The 21,478-nt window shown below is 38.5% G+C and overlaps 1 protein-coding gene across 1 annotated transcript; it reads left to right on the top strand.

Annotated features, from left to right (window-relative positions):
* The first annotated feature begins 1,128 nt into the window (after positions 1-1,128).
* urod (uroporphyrinogen decarboxylase) lies at positions 1,129-20,748 on the top strand. The gene is made up of 10 exons (XM_034183637.1): positions 1,129-1,264; positions 6,283-6,395; positions 6,721-6,800; positions 8,469-8,531; positions 8,770-8,967; positions 16,587-16,748; positions 17,183-17,317; positions 17,587-17,687; positions 17,984-18,050; positions 18,753-20,748. The coding sequence occupies exons 1-10, from the start codon at positions 1,242-1,244 to the stop codon at positions 18,915-18,917; spliced, it is 1,107 nt and encodes a 368-aa protein (XP_034039528.1). The 5' UTR covers positions 1,129-1,241; the 3' UTR covers positions 18,918-20,748.
* Positions 20,749-21,478: the final 730 nt, after the last annotated feature.

Below are 21,478 nucleotides of genomic sequence, written 5' to 3'. Positions count from 1 at the left end.
AGTGCAGAATAAGAGGGCTTCTTAAAGAAAAATTAACAGGTCTGTGAGAGCCAGAATTCTTGCTGGTTGGTAGGTGATCAAATACTTATTCCATGATTTCTAAGTGGGAGAACTTGCAAAATCATAGGGTGTTCAAATACATATTTTCCTCACTGTATATATATATAATATGCAACATTTTATCAGCAAAGACAATGGTCAAAGCATATGTCTAGGAAATAAATTTATGGCTGAATAGAAAGCTGAACGGTTGAAGTTTTTCATACCACTGTCAATATTGGCCCTGCATTTTGCCAGTCTAGCATAAAGTTGCTGCACCTGTTTGACACTCTTGGTCTGGTGCCAAAACTCAATAATTTTTGTTCCTGTAGTATGGTTAATCTTGGCATTTTCCTGAGTCTTGCTTGGCATCAACATAAACTTCAGGGTCTCTGCAAGTAAAAAAGAAACATAAGTGATTAAGTCTGTAGCATTTAAGGGTCAAACCGAGTGTTTTAAATGTATTTTTTTTGGGACACCCTATATATATATTATAAATAATTACCTTTGAGATTATTCCAAATGCATTCTCTGCTGCAGGACATGCATGAGACAAGTTGCAGCTGAGATCATTTCTCTGTGATTCTGGCAGCGATGACAGATGGTTTCATTAGCCATGAAACCATTTTCGTTTTTTATGATTGGACCCTGAAAGACTGCATAGCTGATTGAAAATACCGTCCATGAATAAGTGTTAACAAATATGGAATGAATGGATGAATGAATTAACTTATTTTTTCAATGCATGTATCATAAGTAAAAATACATTTTCTTACTCTGACAATGTCAGTACTGCTGATAATGATAATGTCATTGCATTAAATTGTAGTGTATAAATTTTAATTATAATTTATTTATTTTAGCAATTAAAAATAGATGCACATAAAATACACAAAACTGCCATTACTGGGGATAGCACACATTTTATTTGCATTCTGGTCCTCTGGATTAAAATAAATAAATAAATAAATAAAAGCCCTAGAGTCCAAAAAGAAACATTCATTTTGGCAATTAATGTGCAATCAGAATCATGTATTTTATTTTGAAATGCAGATCTTTTCCGGGGTTGGTCACATGATCCGGTGAAGATGGCCGCCGGCTGATCTTTGAGAGGAGATTTTTTTTTTTTTTGTAAATTCGTCTGATGAGGAGCTGCAGCTGCAGAAAAAGAAGTCCTCTCCTCTTCTCTCCTCACTGCTGACATGAACAAGGACCTCCTTATACTGTGAGCAGTCGTCACCGTCTTAGTGTCTGTTTGCTGACTGCGTGTTTACACTTGTTTTGTCAGTCTTATGAAATGTCAGTCATGTTTGTGTCCTTCACGTGTTTGTTGTGTTCACTCAGAGCCGCAAGTCTTTTCTTTTTATCTTTCCCTTGTCAGCTTTATGTATCCAGTGGAACTTGAGTCAGTTACTACTAACAATGATTTCATTTGTGCACATCCAGAGATTTTCAGTTTAATAACAGCAGCAGCAATTTATTTAACATTACCAAGTTTTTAACATTTCTCCTAACCAAGGTACTGCAAGATACTGTTGTCTATGTGTTCAAGAAGCATAAACCCAGCAAACATTTTTATTTATCTGTTTATTAATCGTAAACTGTAGAACATAATGCTGTTCACACAGCCAGAGGTTGTATGCATATTCATAAACTTTGTGGTGGTAAAACGAATTATTAACCTCACTTACTCGGTTAATACTTTGTTTATTATATGGCTATTATACACACACACACATATACATGAATTTGCAGTTTCGCCTGAATATGAAAGCTTTTGACGGCTCGTAGTCAGACCTTGCTTTCTTTACCTCCATGAAGAACCTGCTAACAGACGGTCCAGTTGTTAGCTGGTAAGCTTTCAATCTGTTTTTTATCCCGATGCTGTTTAGATATTTATGGACAGGCATGCACATAACTGGTACTCATGGTGCTTGCGCATACTAAAAATAAATGATGCGCAGCAGAAAATACAAGGGAGGTGCTTCATAAGAGGAAAGCAATGACTGATTGTAGGAAAAGTGTTTCCCTCTGCTGTGAATCAATTATGTTTAGCACACACGAGCACAATGAGTTGTTTATGAAGTATGTTCATGTCCGGCTTGGTTTTCTAATTGTGTTTTTACCTTTCTGATTGGTAACGAATCTGATACGCGGTTTGATATCGGAAAATATCAGAGCAGAAATCAGCCAATTACAATGCGCGTAACAACGTAGCTATATAATAATTCATTTTATTCGAAGGCGCCTTTCTCAGCATTTAAGGACACAGTGCAGTAATACACAAAGTCCCTGAAAAAGAAACAACAATAAAAGTCAATAGAATCACTAGAACAGACAGAGCAATAGGCTAGGCATCAGATGGAGTAAGCAGTCATAAACAGGTGTGTTTTGAGTTGTGATTTGAAATGGGGGAGTGAATTGATGTTTTTGAGTTGGGATGGTAATGAATGGATGATAATTTTACCGTTATGAAAACTTATTTTACTGAATAAACAATGCAGGAAAACACTTTGGCTGTTGGAAATAGTGTCACTGTGTAGTTTGTCTTGCAGAGGGTGACAGCATTCTTTGTAGTGCTGTCAAGCGTGGTTGGGACCCCCATCACTCCTTGGTCACATTTGTTGCAAGAGACAGAGACAAAGTGACTGGCTGCCATTCATTTTCAATTGGGTTGCATTTTACAGTGACAAGTAATGCTGCCAGCTGGGCAGGGCCAAAATAGACGAGAAATCTATTACATGCAAATGAAGAGCGATGCAAAATGGAGACTTCCAATCCGAGTGAAGATGACGTAACGAAAGCGTGACGTACTTTTGTTGGTGATTGGTTATACAATAAAGTTCATGTTTAAACTGTAAAACATTAAACCTCCTTTGCATTTCTTTGTCATAAGGTTTGATAATGAATGGTGGGAATCACTACCATTTTTTTAATTTACAAATCTGTATCATAATTTATTTTACTCCCTGTTATCAGGATTGTATCTGCTCCCCCCCCAAAATACATGTCATTTGGGCACTGAGTTAATTCTCCCTCCTGTTTAGATGTTGCTTGGTGTTAGTTGTACCTGCAGCAAAAGCACTTTTGGTGGCAAAAGTGGAAGTGCATCATCCCATGCCTTCTCTGTTCTTCATATTTTCAGATGTTTATGTTATATATTTTACAAAGATTATAACCTAAGCCAGACTGTTTTTGCAGTCCTAACTGAAGCAATTTAAGTTAAAATAATTTGCAAAGTTTTTTGGCATCTGAGACTGGTTTCAAGCCACATTATGACACTGGAAGCTAATCCTGAATTTGCAGTAATATTTGGGATTTTAAAAAATATCTAACTTTGCCTTGGTTTGTTAACTGTGCAGAACATCTAAAAAAAAAAAAAAAATAATAATAATATGTGGTTCCAGCTTCTCAAATAAGGATTTACATGTATTCATTTTGTGTGAAGTTGCCAAACTGGCTTACAGTCGCAGTGTCAGAATAAAACACACCGATAGGAACAGCCAGTGATTGATCCACCAGTTGTTTTTGTTTTTAAGGACAACCCACTTCATGGCTGAACCACAGTCTCAGTTTCTTTTTTCCTTCAGTTATGGTAATTTTACATTATGTACATTTTGTTCTTTGACCAAGATCATGTTTTGTCTTGTGGTTAACTGAACCAAATTGATTTAGACTTGAACGGTATATTAGCTGTTCCAAGTATGAAATATGTTCAACAAATTCAGCATAACCGTTTTTGTGTTGTTGGGAGATAAGACAGCACAGGAGTGTTATCTGTCATAATCACAGTGTCCTTTCCTAACTGGATGTGGGTGGAATGGGAGGAGTCTGCCCGTATTTAAGATAACACAATCTCACTACCTTATTGGAGCCCTGAGCTAGTGGCAGCTATAAACTGCCAGTTAACATATTCTTATTGAGTACCTCTTTAAATCAAATGTAGGCACAAAAAACGTGGTCAAAACTATAAGTAATTATTAATTGCAAACTGTTTGCCAATGAAATGCAAATAATAAAGCCATATATGTAGATGGTTTGAGCAGTGAATCAGACTTTTTCAAGACTGCAGAGGTGCCTCATCCCTTTTGGAGATAAATTTCAGCATACTTTTTTTTCTCATTATTGAACAATCTGTTAGTTATTAACCCTTAATGGTTTGAGCTACATAATATCAAATAATGTTAAAAACTGCCAGTTGCAATATGATATTTCAAGGCTGTCTGAACACTGGTCCCAAATTCATATTTAGTTGGCAGTTAAAAAACCAAACAAACAAAAAAACTGGTGCAACGCTTGTCTTATATGTTTAACATCAATTTATCTGAATCATTTATGACTACGGCTACACAATTAAAATCATCATAATCCTGATGTCAGCCTGTGCGATTATAGACAGATGAACACATTCACACCTACGGTCAATTTCGAGAAGCTGAGACACCCAGAGGGAACCCACGCAGACACAGGGAGAACATGCACACGTCACACAGAAAGGACCAAGTGGGACGCAATCCCATAACCTTCTCACTGTAAGGCTACAGTGCTAACCACTAAGGCTTAAATGACTATTTTCTTTGATTTTGTTGTCATATACAGATGCACACAGATGATTGCTCAGTAATATGTACAGTTGTGCTCAAAGGTTAACATACCCTGGCCGAATTTTTGCTTTTTTGGCCATTTTTAAGACGATATGAATGACAACACAAAAATCTTTTTTTTTTTTTCACTCATGGTTAGTGGTTGGGTGAAGCCATTTATTCTCAAACAACTGTGTTTCCTCTTTTTAAATCAAAATGACAAGAGAACTACCCAAATGACCCTGATCCAAAGTTTACATACCCCTGTTCTTAATACTGTGTATTGCCCCTTTAACAATAGTGACAACTTGGAGTCTTTTGTGGTAGTTTTGGACGAGGCTCTGTGATGGTAAAACTGCCACTGAATATGTCTTGGACTTTATTTACATTAATTACAAAGAAATACAAACAGTATGGCACTTTATGGTAAATCTGCATGGAGCAGACAGGTCTTAAAAACTGAGTGACTGTGCAAGAAGGAGAAGAGTGAGGAAAGACACCCAGACAATGCAGGAGACATTATGGGCTGTGGCTGTGATTGCATTTTGCATCACTACTCTTAGCTTCATAGTGGAGTAGAGCAGAAAAGGATTTTCTTTCACTAAAACAGATCAAATCCAGGCTTGCATCTCAGATGTACCTTCTGGCAATTTGTAGTTAAACTTTTAGGTCTTCTTTTTAAGAAAATCCTCCTCTATAAATGGTAAATGGACTGCATTTATATAGCGCTTTTCCATCTGCATCAGACGCTCAAAACGCTTTACAATTATGCCTCACATTCACCCCGATGTCAGGCTGCTGCCATACAAGGCGCTCACTACACACCGGATTAAAGACCTTGCCCAATGGGGCCTTAGTGATTTTCCAGTCAGGCGGGGATTTGAACCCAGGATCTTCTGGTCTCAAGCCCAACACCTTAACCACTAGACCACTCCTCTGTACCACTTCATCGTGAAGATGGATAACTGGTTTTTGTGTTATCATTCATATTCTCTTAAAAATGACCAAAAAGGCAGAAATTCTGCCAGGGTATGTAAACTTTTGAGCACAGCTGTAAGTGAATCCTGTCCAATGTTGAGACTCTATTTGATCATGTGACTTGGCTGGTGTCTCCTGTCATATGTACATATATTCTAAAAAATCATACCTACAAAGTGATTAGTTTTAATTTTAACAATTTAATTTAACCCCACACTGCCCGAGCTTTCACTATAATTGAGCATGTAGATGTGATCGTGTCAGCGTATTGACAGACGTATCTACGTTTTGGCTTGACCATCACGATGGCTGACTGTTGCATTGTGGGTATAGCATGACTTCATAGGATAATGGTCTATAAAATAAAAGAGTTGCTGGCTGGTCATTGTGCAGAATTACCAGCGAGTAACTATATTAAATCTGCAACCATTTTACATATATCATAATTCTGCATGCTGACCATTTTCTCAGATAAATTGTAAGATGCCTTATAGGCTTGTTTAGGTTGATCATTTTGTGAGCTTGCTCACAGATCTTTAGTTTAAATGTAGGTCTGAGTCTAATTTAGGTTCTGGGTCTCATTCTGTAATGTTGGTTTGGTTATGATGTCTAATATTTGACGCAGCGTTGCCTATGGCACCCAGAGGAAAGTGCTTTAACACTTTTTATTTTCATACCACAGCCCAAAGGACTTTCCTCAACTCAAAAATGATACATTCATGCAAGCAGCGCGAGGGGAGGAAACTGAACATGTTCCAGTGTGGTGTATGAGGCAGGCTGGAAGATACCTTCCAGGTAATCGTACATTTCTACTTTTATTACACCAGTTCTACTTTTAGCTGTATAATGGCAATGTCATTATTAACTTTTCTGTAGACTGCTCTGGTTTTAAAGGGTTAATCATATTATGTGATTCAGTTTCTGCACTTTATCTGTAATGACTGAAGATGCATAAGTTCTGGTTCTACATGTTGAATCTGCTTTATTTTAATGTCAAATCTATTGAAATAGTTGCATTTATTCTGTGCTTTTTCAAAACTAAACAGCCAGTTTCTTCACTGTGCCCATTTAGTTTACTTTCAGTATGTCCCAATGATTGTTAGTTTTGTGTTGTCTGCAGAGTTTCGTGAATCCAGAGCGGGGAAGGACTTCTTTGAGACATGTCGCTCACCGGAGGCCTGCTGTGAGCTGACTCTGCAGGTACATGAGCAGTGAAGTCATCGGTAGCACCTTTTCTGTAGCATGTTTCCTATTCCTTCTATTTTACCATTTCCAAGAATGTCTTTTCATTCTCCACAGGCTGTAAGGCCCAAAGGAGGATCTGTATAGAAATGCAATGTGTCAGTGTGAATCAGACCATCTTGTGCCCATGATAACTCAAACAAAATGTACGAGAATTTCACCCAATTTGGACTGGGCAACTTATCCTGGAGGAGTTCAAAGTTGTTTGAATTGTTAGAATTTGATCCCTCTTCACTAAGACCCTCGAAGTACCATCCATTTGGAGTCCAAGGGCATTTTCTTGATTTTACCGTACCTTCAGACATCTTTGCCTGCTCCCTTGTCTTTTAACTCAGATCCAAGGTGGACCTGCATGTTGATTGAAACCATGAGCACTAACCACTTGGCCAGCACCCTTGCTTTTACCATACCTTCAGTCATTTCCCTTTTAAAGTAATTGCATATACTATAATGCCAATGTGTTACATATCAAAATGTTCAGAACAGTCACAGCTTTCTGAATTAGACATGTACAATGAGCAATTGAGAGGTTTTGCGCTTCACCTGGAAAACGTACGTTGTGGTTCTCTATCTTTTGCATTCTGAGAAACCAGTATTTCTCAACGTTGTGCCCAGCTGAGTCGAAATGTCACACATTCTCGCCCCTCGTATTCATCTAGAATACTGGGTAAGATAGAATTTGGCTATAAATTTGAAAATATTATTATACATTTTATTCATATAGCACTTTTAAAATACAATACATAAACACATGTAGAAAATTAAAGCGGATTGAACAAGGTGCAGTTTGATAAATGATTTGAATGAGTTCAAGTCACTAACATCTCAGATGTGTTTGGGTAGAAGGTTCAAGAGGGGGGCTGTGATGGAGAATGCTCTGTCGCACCAGGTTTGGTGCTTAGTCCTGAGTGGTGGAGAGAGATTTGCATCAGAGGACCATAGGCTGGCTGCAAGAGGTTGTGTGACAATGGAGCAGGTCATTGAGGTTGGAAGGTGAAACGAATGTATAAATTCATTATTCTGAATAACCCATTATTCAGTTATCATCTTACCTTAGCCTAACCATTGTTTTGCTGCTCAACCACTGTGAGTGATTTTTAAAAGTTGGGTGCCTCATTTGGTTCACATTCTAAATGATGTACTGATTAAATTCGTTATTGTCCTCAATTGGAAAAAAAAAAATCACATACAAGATCTAAAAATAGACTCTAGGTTGTAATGTTTGTGTTTTATGTTTTGATTATTGTAATTTATAATGCCTCTGGCAGCTGTAGTTTTGTTGTTGTCATCCGTATTGGCTGTTTTTCATATACATTCCCAACCCAATCAGACACAAAAAGTCTATGTTCAGCTTTAAATTGTCCATGTGTTGTTCATCTAAATCCTCATATTTCCAAATACAGTATCAAAACAAAAGTGAATATCTCCTAATTTATCTGCCAGAGTGATCAAGCTAATTTAGTGCCATGGTACAAATGGGTGGGGTTACCTCGCCACATAATTGTGCGTTCTGTTTTTTCAAAAGACAGCGTATAGTCAATGGAAACATACTTCTCTGAGAGCCTGGCTTGTACGGTGTTTACCACAGTAAGTCTTCCTTAAATATTTTTCTTCTTTCCCATTCAGCCATTAAGACGTTTTCCTTTTGATGCTGCCATCATCTTTTCTGACATCCTTGTTATCCCTCAGGTAAACCTACAATAATTACAACAGCTTATACCCTAACCAACAAGAGTTAGGTTTTTATTTTCTTTTCAGTTGTTGTTTTGACTTAATAAATGATCAGCTAATGTTGCAGGATCACACAGACTAGTCATTAACGCACAGTATAATTCAGTCTTTGAGTTCCATTACATAAGCCCCATACACAAGTAGTCTCAGCAAACAGAGGACAGACAATAATTCATTGGTTCAATCTTCTCTGCAGGCCATGGGTATGGATGTCCAAATGGTGGCGGGTAAAGGGCCGACATTCCCGGAGCCCTTGAAGGAGCCAGAAGACGTCCAGCGTCTGCAGACCAAAGTGGATGTGGGAAAAGAACTGGGCTACGTCTTTAAAGCCATCACGTTGACCAGACATAAGCTAGAGGGCAAAGTACCGCTCATAGGATTCACCGGCGCTCCGGTGAGAGAGAGTGCATGTATTTCAGAATGTAATAAAACATGCAGAGGTGTTCTGGTTACAGTGATATAGTGAGATTTATTTACTTTTGATAAAGAACATTTCAGACTGATTTATTTGTAATTAGAAAGGGCACTCAGCACCCATGGGCGTGTTTGCCTAAAAATGAAGTCCTCTGGTGGTACGTTTAAATCATCCCTCAACATGAAGTATTTGCACCACAGATGAGTCAAAACAAGGTCTAAACTATAGTGCTGTACTTGGACTGAAACACTCACACACACCTTACACAATTGGGTTCATGACAAACCTACACTCCGTGCCCAATGACGCTGATTAATGTCTAATGGAACCACAACACTTGGAACTAATGGGCGGTAGGGGGTACAACTTTACTAGCTGTTTTGATGCTGTTGTTCTGGCTCTGCGTGACAGGGGCTGTGTAGATAAACAGCTAAGACTCCATTTTCACAGGGGTCCAAATATTACTCATGATTTGGAATAATTGCATGCAAAGTGACATGTCTTGCACATTTGACACTGAGTCATGCAAATGATTCCTTTTCAATTCATTGAGAGCATAAAATAATATGGTTTTGTTTTGCTTCGTCATTTCACCAATTCTGTCTAAACCTGAGCTATTTAATTCTTGCCTAACACACAATTTTCCAAGTTTAATCTTACACTTTGTCAGCACTGCTGCTACTACTACTTTATCCAAACGTTTGGTCTAAGTTTTGGGTCTTGTGGGGCTATACCCCCACTTATATAGTTGTATGTATGTATGTAGGTTTGGGCCCCCCTGATGATTTCCATAATTTTCATTTATAAATCTTACCGAATTGAAAACGTCTCTCAGTAAATGCCATGATTTGGCAGTTGGTCCAGATGAAATCCATTATCAATTTTTGAAACATCTGCCAGAAGCATCTGTCTTTGTTTTATTAGATGTTTTAAATAAAATCTGGAGAACTGGTGATTTTCCAGATGTGTGGCGTGAAGCCAACATTATTCCTATTGCGAAACCTGGAAAGGATGCAACTAACCCAACAAATTATCATCCTATTTCTTTAACCAGTTGTCTTTGTAAAACCATGGAACGAATGATTAATGCCAGATTGGTTTGGTTCTTGGAGAAGAATGGATTGATAACCAAATTCCAAAGTGGTTTTCGTCAACATTGAAGCAAGATTGATCACCTCATCCTCCTTGACTCTTTCATTTGTGATGTATTATTCATGGTCATCATGTGGTCTCGATTTTCTTTGATCTTGAAAAGGCTTATGATACTACATGGAAGTGTGGTATTATGAGAGACCTTCACAATCTTGGGTTGAGGGTCAGGCTGCCCATTTTCATTCGAAATTTTCTTTCCAGTCGTGTGTTTAGAGTTTGCCTCGGGTCAACGTTTTCAGATTTACATACTCAGGAAATGGGTGTTCCACAAGGCAGCATCCTATCCGTTACCCTGTTCTTATTGAAGATAAATAGCATTGCTGATGCGGTAAATCCTGGGTTTGATAGATCATTGTTTGTAGATGACTTTTGTATTTCTTGTTCATCGCAAAATATGTTATTTATGGAAACAGTGTTGCAAAAATGTTTCCATAGAATTAAAGGTTGGGCTGATGAGAATGGTTTTCGCTTCTCTAAAACCAAGACTGTGTTCATTTTTGTACTAAACGATCAGTGCACCCTAATCCTGAAGTTAAACTAAATGACAATATCATTCCTATAGTTCAACAGACTAAATATCTTGGCCTAATCTTTGATAATAAACTTACTTTTAAGGCACATATTGATTACGTGAGGCAAAAATGCCTTAAAGCCTTAGCCCTGCTAAAGGTTGTGTCAAAAATGGATTGGGGTGCTGATCGCATTGTACTCCTCCGCCTCTACAGATCTCTAGTTAGATCTAAACTGGATTATGGTTGTGCGGTTTATAGCTCTGCCCATAAGTCTTACCTTGAAACGTTGATACCAATTCAGAATCAAGGTCTCCGACTTTGTCTAGGAGCATTTCGTACCTCTCCTATGCAGTCCCTTTATGTGGAGGCAAATGAATTACCATTACATTTAAGATACGAAAAGTTATCTCTACACTACATGATTAAACTAAAAAATAACTGTCACAATCCCACGTATGGTGGTACCTTTATGCCACGATATTGTAATTTCTATACATGTAAGCCATCAGCTATTAAACCTTTTGGTTTACGTAATAAAGCAGCTCTATTGCGCATACTCAGTACTACTAATATAGCTTCTTTCCGCATTCCTAATATTCCACCTTGGATGCTCGTTGACCCAGTAATTGATTTATCATTAAGGCCGTTTAAAAAGAGTTGTACCAATGATTTCATCTTTTTAAACAAATTTGGAGATATAAATACACTCAACAAAAATATAAACGCAACACTTTTGGTTTTGCTCCCATTTTGTATGAGATGAACTCAAAGATCTAAAACTTTTTCCACATACACAATATCACCATTTCCCTCAAATATTGTTCACAAACCAGTCTAAATCTGTGATAGTGAGCACTTCTCCTTTGCTGAGATAATCCATCCCACCTCACAGGTGTGCCATATCAAGATGCTGATTAGACACCATGATTAGTGCACAGGTGTGCCTTAGACTGTCCACAATAAAAGGCCACTCTGAAAGGTGCAGTTTTATCACACAGCACAATGCCACAGATGTCGCAAGATTTGAGGGAGCGTGCAATTGGCATGCTGACAGCAGGAATGTCAACCAGAGCTGTTGCTCGTGTATTGAATATTCATTTCTCTACCATAAGCTGTCTCCAAAGGCATTTCAGAGAATTTGGCAGTACATCCAACCAGCCTCACAACCGCAGACCACGTGTAACCACACCAGCCCAGGACCTCCACATCCAGCATGTTCACCTCCAAGATTGTCTGAGACCAGCCACTCGGACAGCTGCTGAAACAATCGGTTTGCATAACCAAAGAATTACTGCACAAACTGTCAGAAACCGTCTCAGGGAAGCTCATCGGCATGCTCGTCGTCCTCATCGGGGTCTCGACCTGACTCCAGTTCGTCGTCGTAACCGACTTGAGTGGGCAAATGCTCACATTCGCTGGCGTTTGGCACGTTGGAGAGGTGTTCTCTTCACGGATGATGCAAAGATGTGTTGCACCGCATGAGGCAGATGGTGGTCACACCAGATACTGACTGGTATCCCCCCCCCCCCCCCCCCCCCCCAGTAAAACAAAACTGCACCTTTCAGAGTGGCCTTTTATTGTGGGCAGTCTAAGACACACCTGTGCACTAATCATGGTGTCTAATCAGGATCTTGATATGGCACACCTGTGAGGTGGGATGGATTATCTCAGCAAAGGAGAAGTGCTCACTATCACAGATTTAGACTGGTTTGTGAACAATATTTGAGGGAAATGGTGATATTGTGTATGTGGAAAAAGTTTTAGATCTTTGAGTTCATCTCATACAAAATGGGAGCAAAACCAAAAGTGTTGCGTTTATATTTTTGTTGAGTATATATATAAGTATAAATACAGACATTATTGCGAGATCTATACAGATGGGTTGAAAGACCAGAATGAAGTAGGTGCAGTTTGTGCAAGTGGCCCTTTTCAATGGCAAATTCGATTACCAGACAGTTTATACAGCCAAGTTGTTTGCCCTGAAAATGGCTTTGGGTGTTATAGAGAACACTGCCCACAGATGTTTTGTTACTTATAAAGACTCTCTGTCTAGTTTGACAGCTTTGCAGGGCAAAACGTTTAAACATCCGTTTATTGTTCAGCTTTTGAAAACTTTGTATAACATCAGTGCATTAGGTAAGCAAGTAATATTTGCCTGGATCCCTAGTCATACAGGCATTAAGGGGAATGAAAAAGCTGACAAGTTGGCAAAAGAACCTCTTGCTGTGGATGTTACAGAAATAAACTTACCCTACACGGATCTAAAGCCGAAGATTAACAATTATTTTAGAAACATGGGGCAAACGTTATGGGATCTACATCCCAATAATAAACTTCATCAACATCATTGAATCGCTTAATCTTCTACCGCTAGCTAAGCGATGGAAAGACAATGTGTTGACCCGTGCTCGTATAGGTCATTCACACTTGACACATGCTTATTTACTTGCAGCGGGCATCCCGCCTTATTGTTTACTGTGTAACTGTGTGCTTACAGTAAAACATGTCTTGCTTGAATGTGTTGATTTTGCTCACATTCAGGTTCCTGATCTTAAGACATTGTTTAGAGATGTTTCACGTTCACGCATTATAAGTTTTCTTAAAGAGATAAATCTTTTTTATTAGATTTTACGTAAGTTGGTACGTGTTCAAGTCCCATTCACAACAGTTATACCTTTGGGCAAGGTATTTTGTTCCAATTGCCTAGTCTTTCGGAGGAGACTTTCAGCCATCAGGCCCATGTAAGGGAGGGCCACACCTTTTGTACACTAACAAACCTGCTTCATTTGTCGTAAAGAGTTGGGATTTATCCCGGTGAAGTAGTCACATTCCTAATCTACTGATAGCCTGCTGTTTAACCTGTAATGAATGACATTGGGGTAAATTTTGTGTTTATTGTACCAGGTAAATATTTGGAAACTGTTTGACACTTATATGACACTTATGTGTTGGTAGTGTCATTAATTTCTTATCAATCAATCAATCCTTTATAAATCATTGGTTGTTTGGATCAGCAATTTCAGTTAAATATATCATATAGCAGACAAACACAGTGATATTTGAGAAGTGAAATGAAGTTTATAGGATTTACAGAAAGTGTGCAATAATTCTTTAAACAATTAGGCAGGTGCATAAATTTGGGCACACCAACAGAAACAAAATACATCAATATTTAGTAAGTCTTCCTTTTGCAGAAATAACAGCCTCTAAACGCTTCCAATTAGAGTCTGGATTCTGTTTGAAGGTATTTTGGACCATTCTTCTTTACAAAGTACCTCCAGCCAGGTTTGTTGGTTTCCGAGAATGGACAGCCCACTTAAAATCACACAACAGATTTTCAATAATATTCAGGTCTGGGGGCTGAGATGGCCATTCCAGAACATTGTACTTGTTCCTCTGCATGATGCCTTAGTAGATTTTGAGCAGTGTTTAGGGTCGTTGTCTTGTTGAAAGATCCAGCCCCGGCTCAACTTCAACTTTGTCACTGATTCATGAACATTGTTCTCAAGAATCTGCTGATATTGACTGGAAACCATGTGACCATCAACTTTAACAAGATTCCCAGTACCTGCACTGGCCACACAGCCCCACAGCATGATGGAACCACCTCCAAATTTTACTGTAGGTAGCAAGTGTTTTTCTTGGAATGCTGTGTTCTTTTTCAGCCATGCATACTGCCCCTTGTTATGTCCAAATAACTCAATTTTAGTTTCATCAGACCTCAGCACCTTATTTCAAAATTAAGCTGACTTGTCCAAATGTGCTTTAGTATAACTCAAGTGACACTGTTTGTGGCGTGTACGCAGAAAAGGCTTCCTCTGCATTACAGCATCATACAGCATCTGCTTGTGCAAAGTGCGCTGTATTGTTGAATGATGCACAGAGACACTATCTGCCGCAAGATCATGTTGTAGGTCTTTGGAGCAGCTCTGTGGGTTGACTGTTCTCACCATCCTTTGCTTCAGCTTATCTGAGATTTTTCTTGGCCTGCCACTTCAGGCCTTAACTAGTTCTGTGCCTGCGGTCTTCCATTTCCTCACTGTGTTCCTCACAGTGGAAACTGACAGCTGAAATCTCTGAGATAGCTTTTTGTATCCTTCCCCTAAACCATGATGTTGAACAATCTTTGTTTTCAGCTCATTTGAGAGTTGTTTAGAGGCTCCCATGTTGCCACTTATCAGAAGAGATTCAAAGAGCAGAACATTTGTAAATGGCCACCTTCAATATCCTTTGTCATGACTGGATTCACCTGTGTAAGGAGGTCAAGGGTCAATGAGCTTACCAAACCAATTTTGTGTTCTAATAATTAGTGCTAATGTATTGAAATCAATGAAAAGGTAAGGGTGCCCAGATTTATGCACCTGCCCAATTATGTTTAAATAATTATTGCACACTTTCTGTAAATACTAGAAACTTCATTTCACTTATCAGTGTGTTCGTCTGCTATATGATATATTTAACTGAAATTTCTGATCCAGACAGCCAATGATTTATAAAGGAAAATCATGAAAATTATAAGGGGTGCACAAACGTTTGCATACAACTGTATGTCCACACTCGGGTGTCTAGATAAGTAAAATTATTTTCTTCTGTGAGGCAGATTGTTGGAACTTTACATTGGAAATTGAAAGTCAAAACTGCTTGACATAAAGCAGACCCCCGCCTTTTAAGGCATTTTTCTTCATTTGCCTCTCACATGCTTGGAAGCTCCTCAGCATCTAGCCATGTCATTTAGGTCCTTCACACTGTTTTTCAGGAAAATGGTTCTTGGGAGCAAGAGCATGACTAAAACCTTTCAGCTTCTGGGGGGGCGGGGGCCGCTTTAAGCATTTTTCTTTTAATGTAGGTGTAAATTAATATTCAAAGTTTTCAGCTAGTTGACAGTAGGGCTGTACAATATGGCAGAATTATCGTATCTCAATATTGTCATATCAATATGATATGACTGTTTCAGTTTTAATCAGTTTAATCAGTTTTACTGCCAGTTTTCTTCAGACAAGTCAGGGGATGGAAACATGAACCTTTCCAAGTCACTCAATATGTCTTGAACTTTATTTCCATCAATTATGGAGAAATACAAAAGTTTCTTTCACCAAAACATCAAATCTAGGCTTTCATCTCTGACGTACTTTCTGGCAAATTGTAGCTGAATGTTCAGGTCTTCTTTTTATGAAAATCCTCCTCTACACCACTTCATCAGGAAGCTGGAGTTTATGTTTTTAATTAATTTATATCAAGTTGAAGACATTTGCTTTCAGTTTGAGTTTAAGGAAGTTAACTTTATATATATTTATTTATTTGTATTTGAAATGGCATAAACAAATTAAAATGTGTGAAATACCAAGTGTTCCAATACTTGTGAGTACAATTGAGAAAAATCCATGGCATGTGTATTTTAAGTGAAATGCATCATCCTGGAGAGAGTGACATTAAGAGGTTATTTAATCAACAGGTGCCTGCTCATTTAAAAATCACTGGAGAAACACGTATAAATAAGGCAACACAAATTAAAGAAGAAAGTCCCCTTTTAACAACCTGGACCTTATTTCTGGCATAAAATACAGTCGTTTACTCACCAGTATAACTTTGGTGTCATTATTAGTTCGTGGTTCAAACGATGTGTTCAGTTCAAATCTGAGGCAAACATTTTTCTTCTTCTACTAAGATGGATTAGAACTTTTTGTAATACACAGCACCAACACTTCCTGTTTCAGTGTGAACTTGCCACTGAGTTCCCGCGAGATTCCATGGGATCTCGTCTGTCAATCCAGGAAGTGTCTGAAATTTGACATTTCCTGTTTCAGTGTGGACTCAAAATTTGGCACTTTCTGTTTGGGACTTCTTGTCCCATAGAGTGAGCTTCGCTGCGCTTTGCTCCACTCATATTATAATCACTGTGTTCTGTTGCTCCTTGTTGTGTGTCTCTCTCTGTAGTGGACTCTGATGTCCTACATGATAGAAGGAGGCGGCTCCAGCACCCATTCTAAAGCGAAGCGATGGTTGTACCGGCACCCTGAGTCCAGCCACGTTCTGCTGAAGATGCTGACGGACGTGATAGTGGAGTATCTGCTAGGACAGGTGGCTGCCGGAGCTCAGGTCTGTGACTCTGCTCTGAGTAATTCTTAATGGTGCCTACACGCTTTGATTTCTTTATGACAAATTTGGGGGAAAGTAATTTGGGGTTCTCTGCTGCTATCATGTTTAAACTCAAACTGAAAACAAACCTCTACAAGTTGACAAAAATGAAATAAACATAACAGCCAAAATCATCGCTTGCATAACTAATTGCACTTTTTAATGTAACACAAATTAGTCAACACTTTTACAGCCAGTTTTCTTGAGACATGAACTTTTCCAAGTCACTGAATGTGTCTTGGGCTTCATTTACATTTATAATTACGAATACAAAAAGTATGGTAAATTTGTCTGGAGGAGGCAGTTCTCAAGAATTTGGTGACTGTACAAGATGGAGACTAGCGGGCAGAAGCCACCAAGACACATGCGTCTTCTGCCTTTTGTCTTCTGTCCAGGCTCTGCAGGTATTTGAGTCCCACGCTGGGATTCTGGGACCGGTCGAGTTCAAAGAATTCTCTCTGCCTTACCTAAGAGACATCGCACATCGCGTCAAAGACAAACTCAAAGAGGAACGACAGGACATTCCAATGGTGAGAGAAAAAACAAACTGATGTAATTTACTACCCTTACGAGTCGTGGTTTGTGGAAGACCTCTTAATGAACGTGACAAAATCAGGACAAATATCTAGCTGTTTTTTTTTCCTCTTTGTTTCTGCTGTTTCAACAACACTTTGTCGAGAGGACAAAAACAGAGCTCTGTCCATGTCAATCGCGATGGTGCTGAGTTAACAGCAGGTGGCGCTATTTCATCAAAAATGGTTCACTCTGCCTTTATGTGTCTTACTTCCGTGTGTTTCAGATTGTTTTTGCAAAGGATGCTCACTATGCTTTGGAAGATTTGTCTCAGTCTCACTATGAGGTGGTGGGGCTGGACTGGACCATTGACCCGCAAACAGCACGGTAACACACACACACACACACCATCACCGTGCAAAGACACACAAACACCCAGAAACTACAGTTTTAGGAGAGGAGAGTTTACTGTTGATACAATCTCCAAATGTCTGTTTTGGCTGTGTGAGAACACAGAACCTTCATTCATGTCCCTCTTAGAACCTGTAGAACAGGTGCAGAAGGATCAGGGATACAAGGCCGCAAGCTGCAGAGTCCTGTGTCCTGAGATGTTTAACACCCCCACACCTGCTCATCCAGTATTCAGCCAGTTGGTTAAAGGATTAACGTGTGTTTGTTTTCAGTGAGCGCACAGGCGGGAAGGTCAGCCTGCAGGGAAACATGGACCCTTGTGCTCTCTATGCTCCTAAGGTAAACTCTTGGCTTTTCATATGGACAGACATCCAAAACATTTAACATTTTGGATCCAATTTGAAGCAAACCTGGTGTAGTATTTGAGGGTCGGCCATAGAAAAAGTGATTTAATTATTGAGAAATACCGATTAAATGGCCAAGGTTACAATAATGGACCAGTAATTTTAAATGACTATTTCAAGGAATTGTTGAAGATACACCTGTGCTTACTATGAAACACTAATATGAAGCCATATATCACCTGTCTGATGGTCACGTTACCTTTGACCTTGTGTGATGTTGAAATGTTTAACTCAAGGATACAAATATTTACCACAAACAGTTCAGAGCTCATATGGCTTAGTCATGGTTATGTCAAATATAAACACAATTAATTTAAGTGAATCAGTGTAAAACATGCACTCTGTGTGGTCCTTCTTGTGGGTGTGTTTTTTATTTATTTATTATTATTCATCTGATTATGTTAACCTGTTGCTCTTTCTCCCAGTTTATGTCTAGGCTGTAATTCCTGTTTGCTTCCCATCACGTCTTCATTCATTTCTCTACCTCACTTACACACAGTTTGCATTATTTTATATTTGAACCAGTTGTTCCTGAGACCCTGTTAAGGAAAATGTACGTCATTCATATCCTCTGTAAAATGTGCAGAGTTTGTGCTAAAGCACGTTTTGTATTTGAGCCTCTCTCTTCTTCCTCCAGGAGCGCATCTCGGACATTGTGAAGAAGATGTTAGAGGGTTTTGGTACAAGGGGCTACATCGCCAACCTGGGCCACGGCCTTTACCCTGACATGGACCCAGAAAACGTGGGCGCCTTTGTCGAAGCCGTGCACGTCCACTCTCGACAGATGATCAAACAAATATAAAGATGAATGTCTTGACTCTTTGAAAAAAATATATATATATATAGTAACCTTTTAAATGGCAATACTGGCATATTTTTATAGAAGCAACCCTGTTATTTCTATTGAAATGACATAAAAAGGAAATCACAAACTTTGGCTTGCCTTTTTATGGTTTCATAAGCAGTTGTGCTCAAAATTTAATTCACGCATGTCTCAGAAATCTTACATAATGCCTTCTCATCCAGTGTAAAGCCTCAGCATAAATAAAAGTTTTGAGTTGATTTTTGTCTGCATAAAATATAACCTCGTCCTTGTATGACAACAAACAGATTTAAGTCGTGCACTATCCATTTATTTTTCTAGATATTTAAAAATTAAACTTGATTTATTAAACTTTTTATGAGTATTTGGAGACTTTTGCAGGTGTGTGTGTGTGGTGGCAGCATTGTTTTTGGTTGGAGATGCTAAATAATCACTGCAAAAAGTTGGGGAACTCTTTTTGTTATCAATGTTTATCCAAAGTTAAAGTTGGTGTACCTTTAGTCACATGTGCTCGAAATGTTATTTTAAACAATAACACAGCAGCAAACAACTATTTTCTTTGTAATGATTTATTAGCTTGATGGTGCCCCATGCAGGAAAAATTAGATTTTCTGTCATTCATTCTCAATCTGGCCGCATGTACACGTTTTGTTCATTTTTGTCCTGTTCTGCGAGTACAGAGACAGCAGCACTCACTCTTCACTGCTTTGCTATTGATATTTTTTTTCAAGTTGACTGGTGGCAGCTACTTCCCAGAAATTCTTCCAAAAACATTTAGATGATGAAAATTCCTCTATGAAGAAGGTGATCAGACTAGAACCCACATACATCTGGCTTTAAGACGAGGGGAGCTGTTAGACCTGTTAAACGGCTCCAACTGCCAACTCTTCTGCTTGACGTGGAGAAAGGAGGTGGGAAGCTTTGATTATATCCTGAATTGTGGAACTAGTGCGACAACTGGTGGCAGAAAAAAAGTTAACACCATTACACTAAAACAAAACTCAAGATTTTCATGGTTTAGACGAGTGGTAGATTAGGAACAGGTGTGTCACTGAGATGAACTGCTGCTGCGCAGAAATGCTCAAAAATTGGGAAGTATTTTATGATTAACAGCTGTTAGGTTCTATGATACAAATAACAGCTACAAGTCTACACAACCCTACAGGAGTTTGTGAATGTAGCTGAAGCAATATCCTTCTGTCTCTAAAAAAATATGTCTGGCTTTGAAGCTACACTTAGCTTGAAATGATCTTGTCATTTCCAAAGCCTAGGTCTGATGGTCACTGTCGCTTCACACAACTAAATGTGTCTGGTTTTAAGGTGCTGTTAAATATCTTTACACCACTATTTGCAGTTGTTTGCTGGATCTCAAAATATTTCTGTAAACATATTTAATTGATGAACTTTAAAATAAACCATCAACTTACCAATCGGGATTTACTGTTCCCTTGACAACTTCCATTTTGCTTTCAGTTGAGGTCTTGTTTTGCATCATAACCAGTCTGCTGGCTGCATGTGAAGACAAAGATTTAGTAAAAAGATTACATAAAAAGCTTCTTTTTTTCACAGTTTGATTTGAAATCAAATTGTCAACATTACTGCTGTAATCGTAATGGAAACGAGAAAAAGAAATCAGTTTAATCCAAAATTGTGTTTTTCTGTGGGCCAGCTAAGCACGCGGGATAAGCCGGTTCTCATAAATCCGATTGTTGTTTTCTGGTGGATTCCAGTGGGAAAAAAAAAAAAAAAAAATCATGTAACCAGATGGTTCTGCCTGGTCACCGGGGGCACCACATTAGTGTGAGGCTTTGAATGACGCAGTACACCTGTTTGTTTTGTTTTATTTTGTTTTGGTTTTTTATGCTTTACCTGCACATTTGCCTTTTTTTCAAAATAAAAACCATTTCTTTCACAAAAATGTTTATGTAACTATATGAAGACTTGAAATTCTTTATAGATTAAGAAACTTGTTCTATTATAATGACATTCTCCCCACCCAGCCAACAGTGAATGTTGATCGCACCTCAAAACTGAATCCTAACCTACAAAACATTTCCAAAATTAATAATTATTCTGTTGAATATGTCAGGACAAGTCTCCTGTACCCACAAGGGTGTTTATAAATGCTGAAAGTATTTCTTTTTTTTTTCCCACCAAATTTAGACATATTCAATCAGTGCTTGAATCACTTTTAAAACTGCTTTAGAGAAACTACTTTATTCACAAGTTGCTGAAAAGTAAATATGTTGGCATCAATCATTGACTGCATGAATGAGATCAGTGAAGCACTTGCAGTTGGGTGCTAATTAAACCCAAAGTTTTCTGAACCTTAAAATTGCATGTGTGGATTATTAGGTCATTCGTACAATGCTGGTGATATTAATTTTCTATAAAGATTATGTATCCAGGTGACACTGTAAACCATTGTTCATTGTTTAACGCAAACTCATTTCTTTTGGGTTCTTCTGTTTACAAGGGAATGTTTACCCATCTATGTGTGGCTCTGCTATAGGTTGGCGTCCTGTCCAGTGTGTATCCTG

Source organism: Thalassophryne amazonica, chromosome 12 (assembly GCF_902500255.1).
Source record: "Thalassophryne amazonica chromosome 12, fThaAma1.1, whole genome shotgun sequence".
NCBI lineage: Eukaryota > Metazoa > Chordata > Actinopteri > Batrachoidiformes > Batrachoididae > Thalassophryne > Thalassophryne amazonica.
Note: the sequence above shows the minus strand (reverse complement) of the source record. Positions and strands in the feature narration are given on the sequence as shown.

What these genes read in the sequence shown, in the direction of transcription:
- urod (XM_034183637.1), top strand. Translation starts at nt 1,242, where the DNA reads ATGAACAAGGACCTCCTTATACT. An exon ending in AACAAGGACCTCCTTATACT is followed by an intron (nt 1,265 to 6,282) that starts GTGAGCAGTCGT and finishes TTCATACCACAG; the next exon opens with CCCAAAGGACTTTCCTCAAC. An exon ending in AACGACAGGACATTCCAATG is followed by an intron (nt 17,318 to 17,586) that starts GTGAGAGAAAAA and finishes CGTGTGTTTCAG; the next exon opens with ATTGTTTTTGCAAAGGATGC.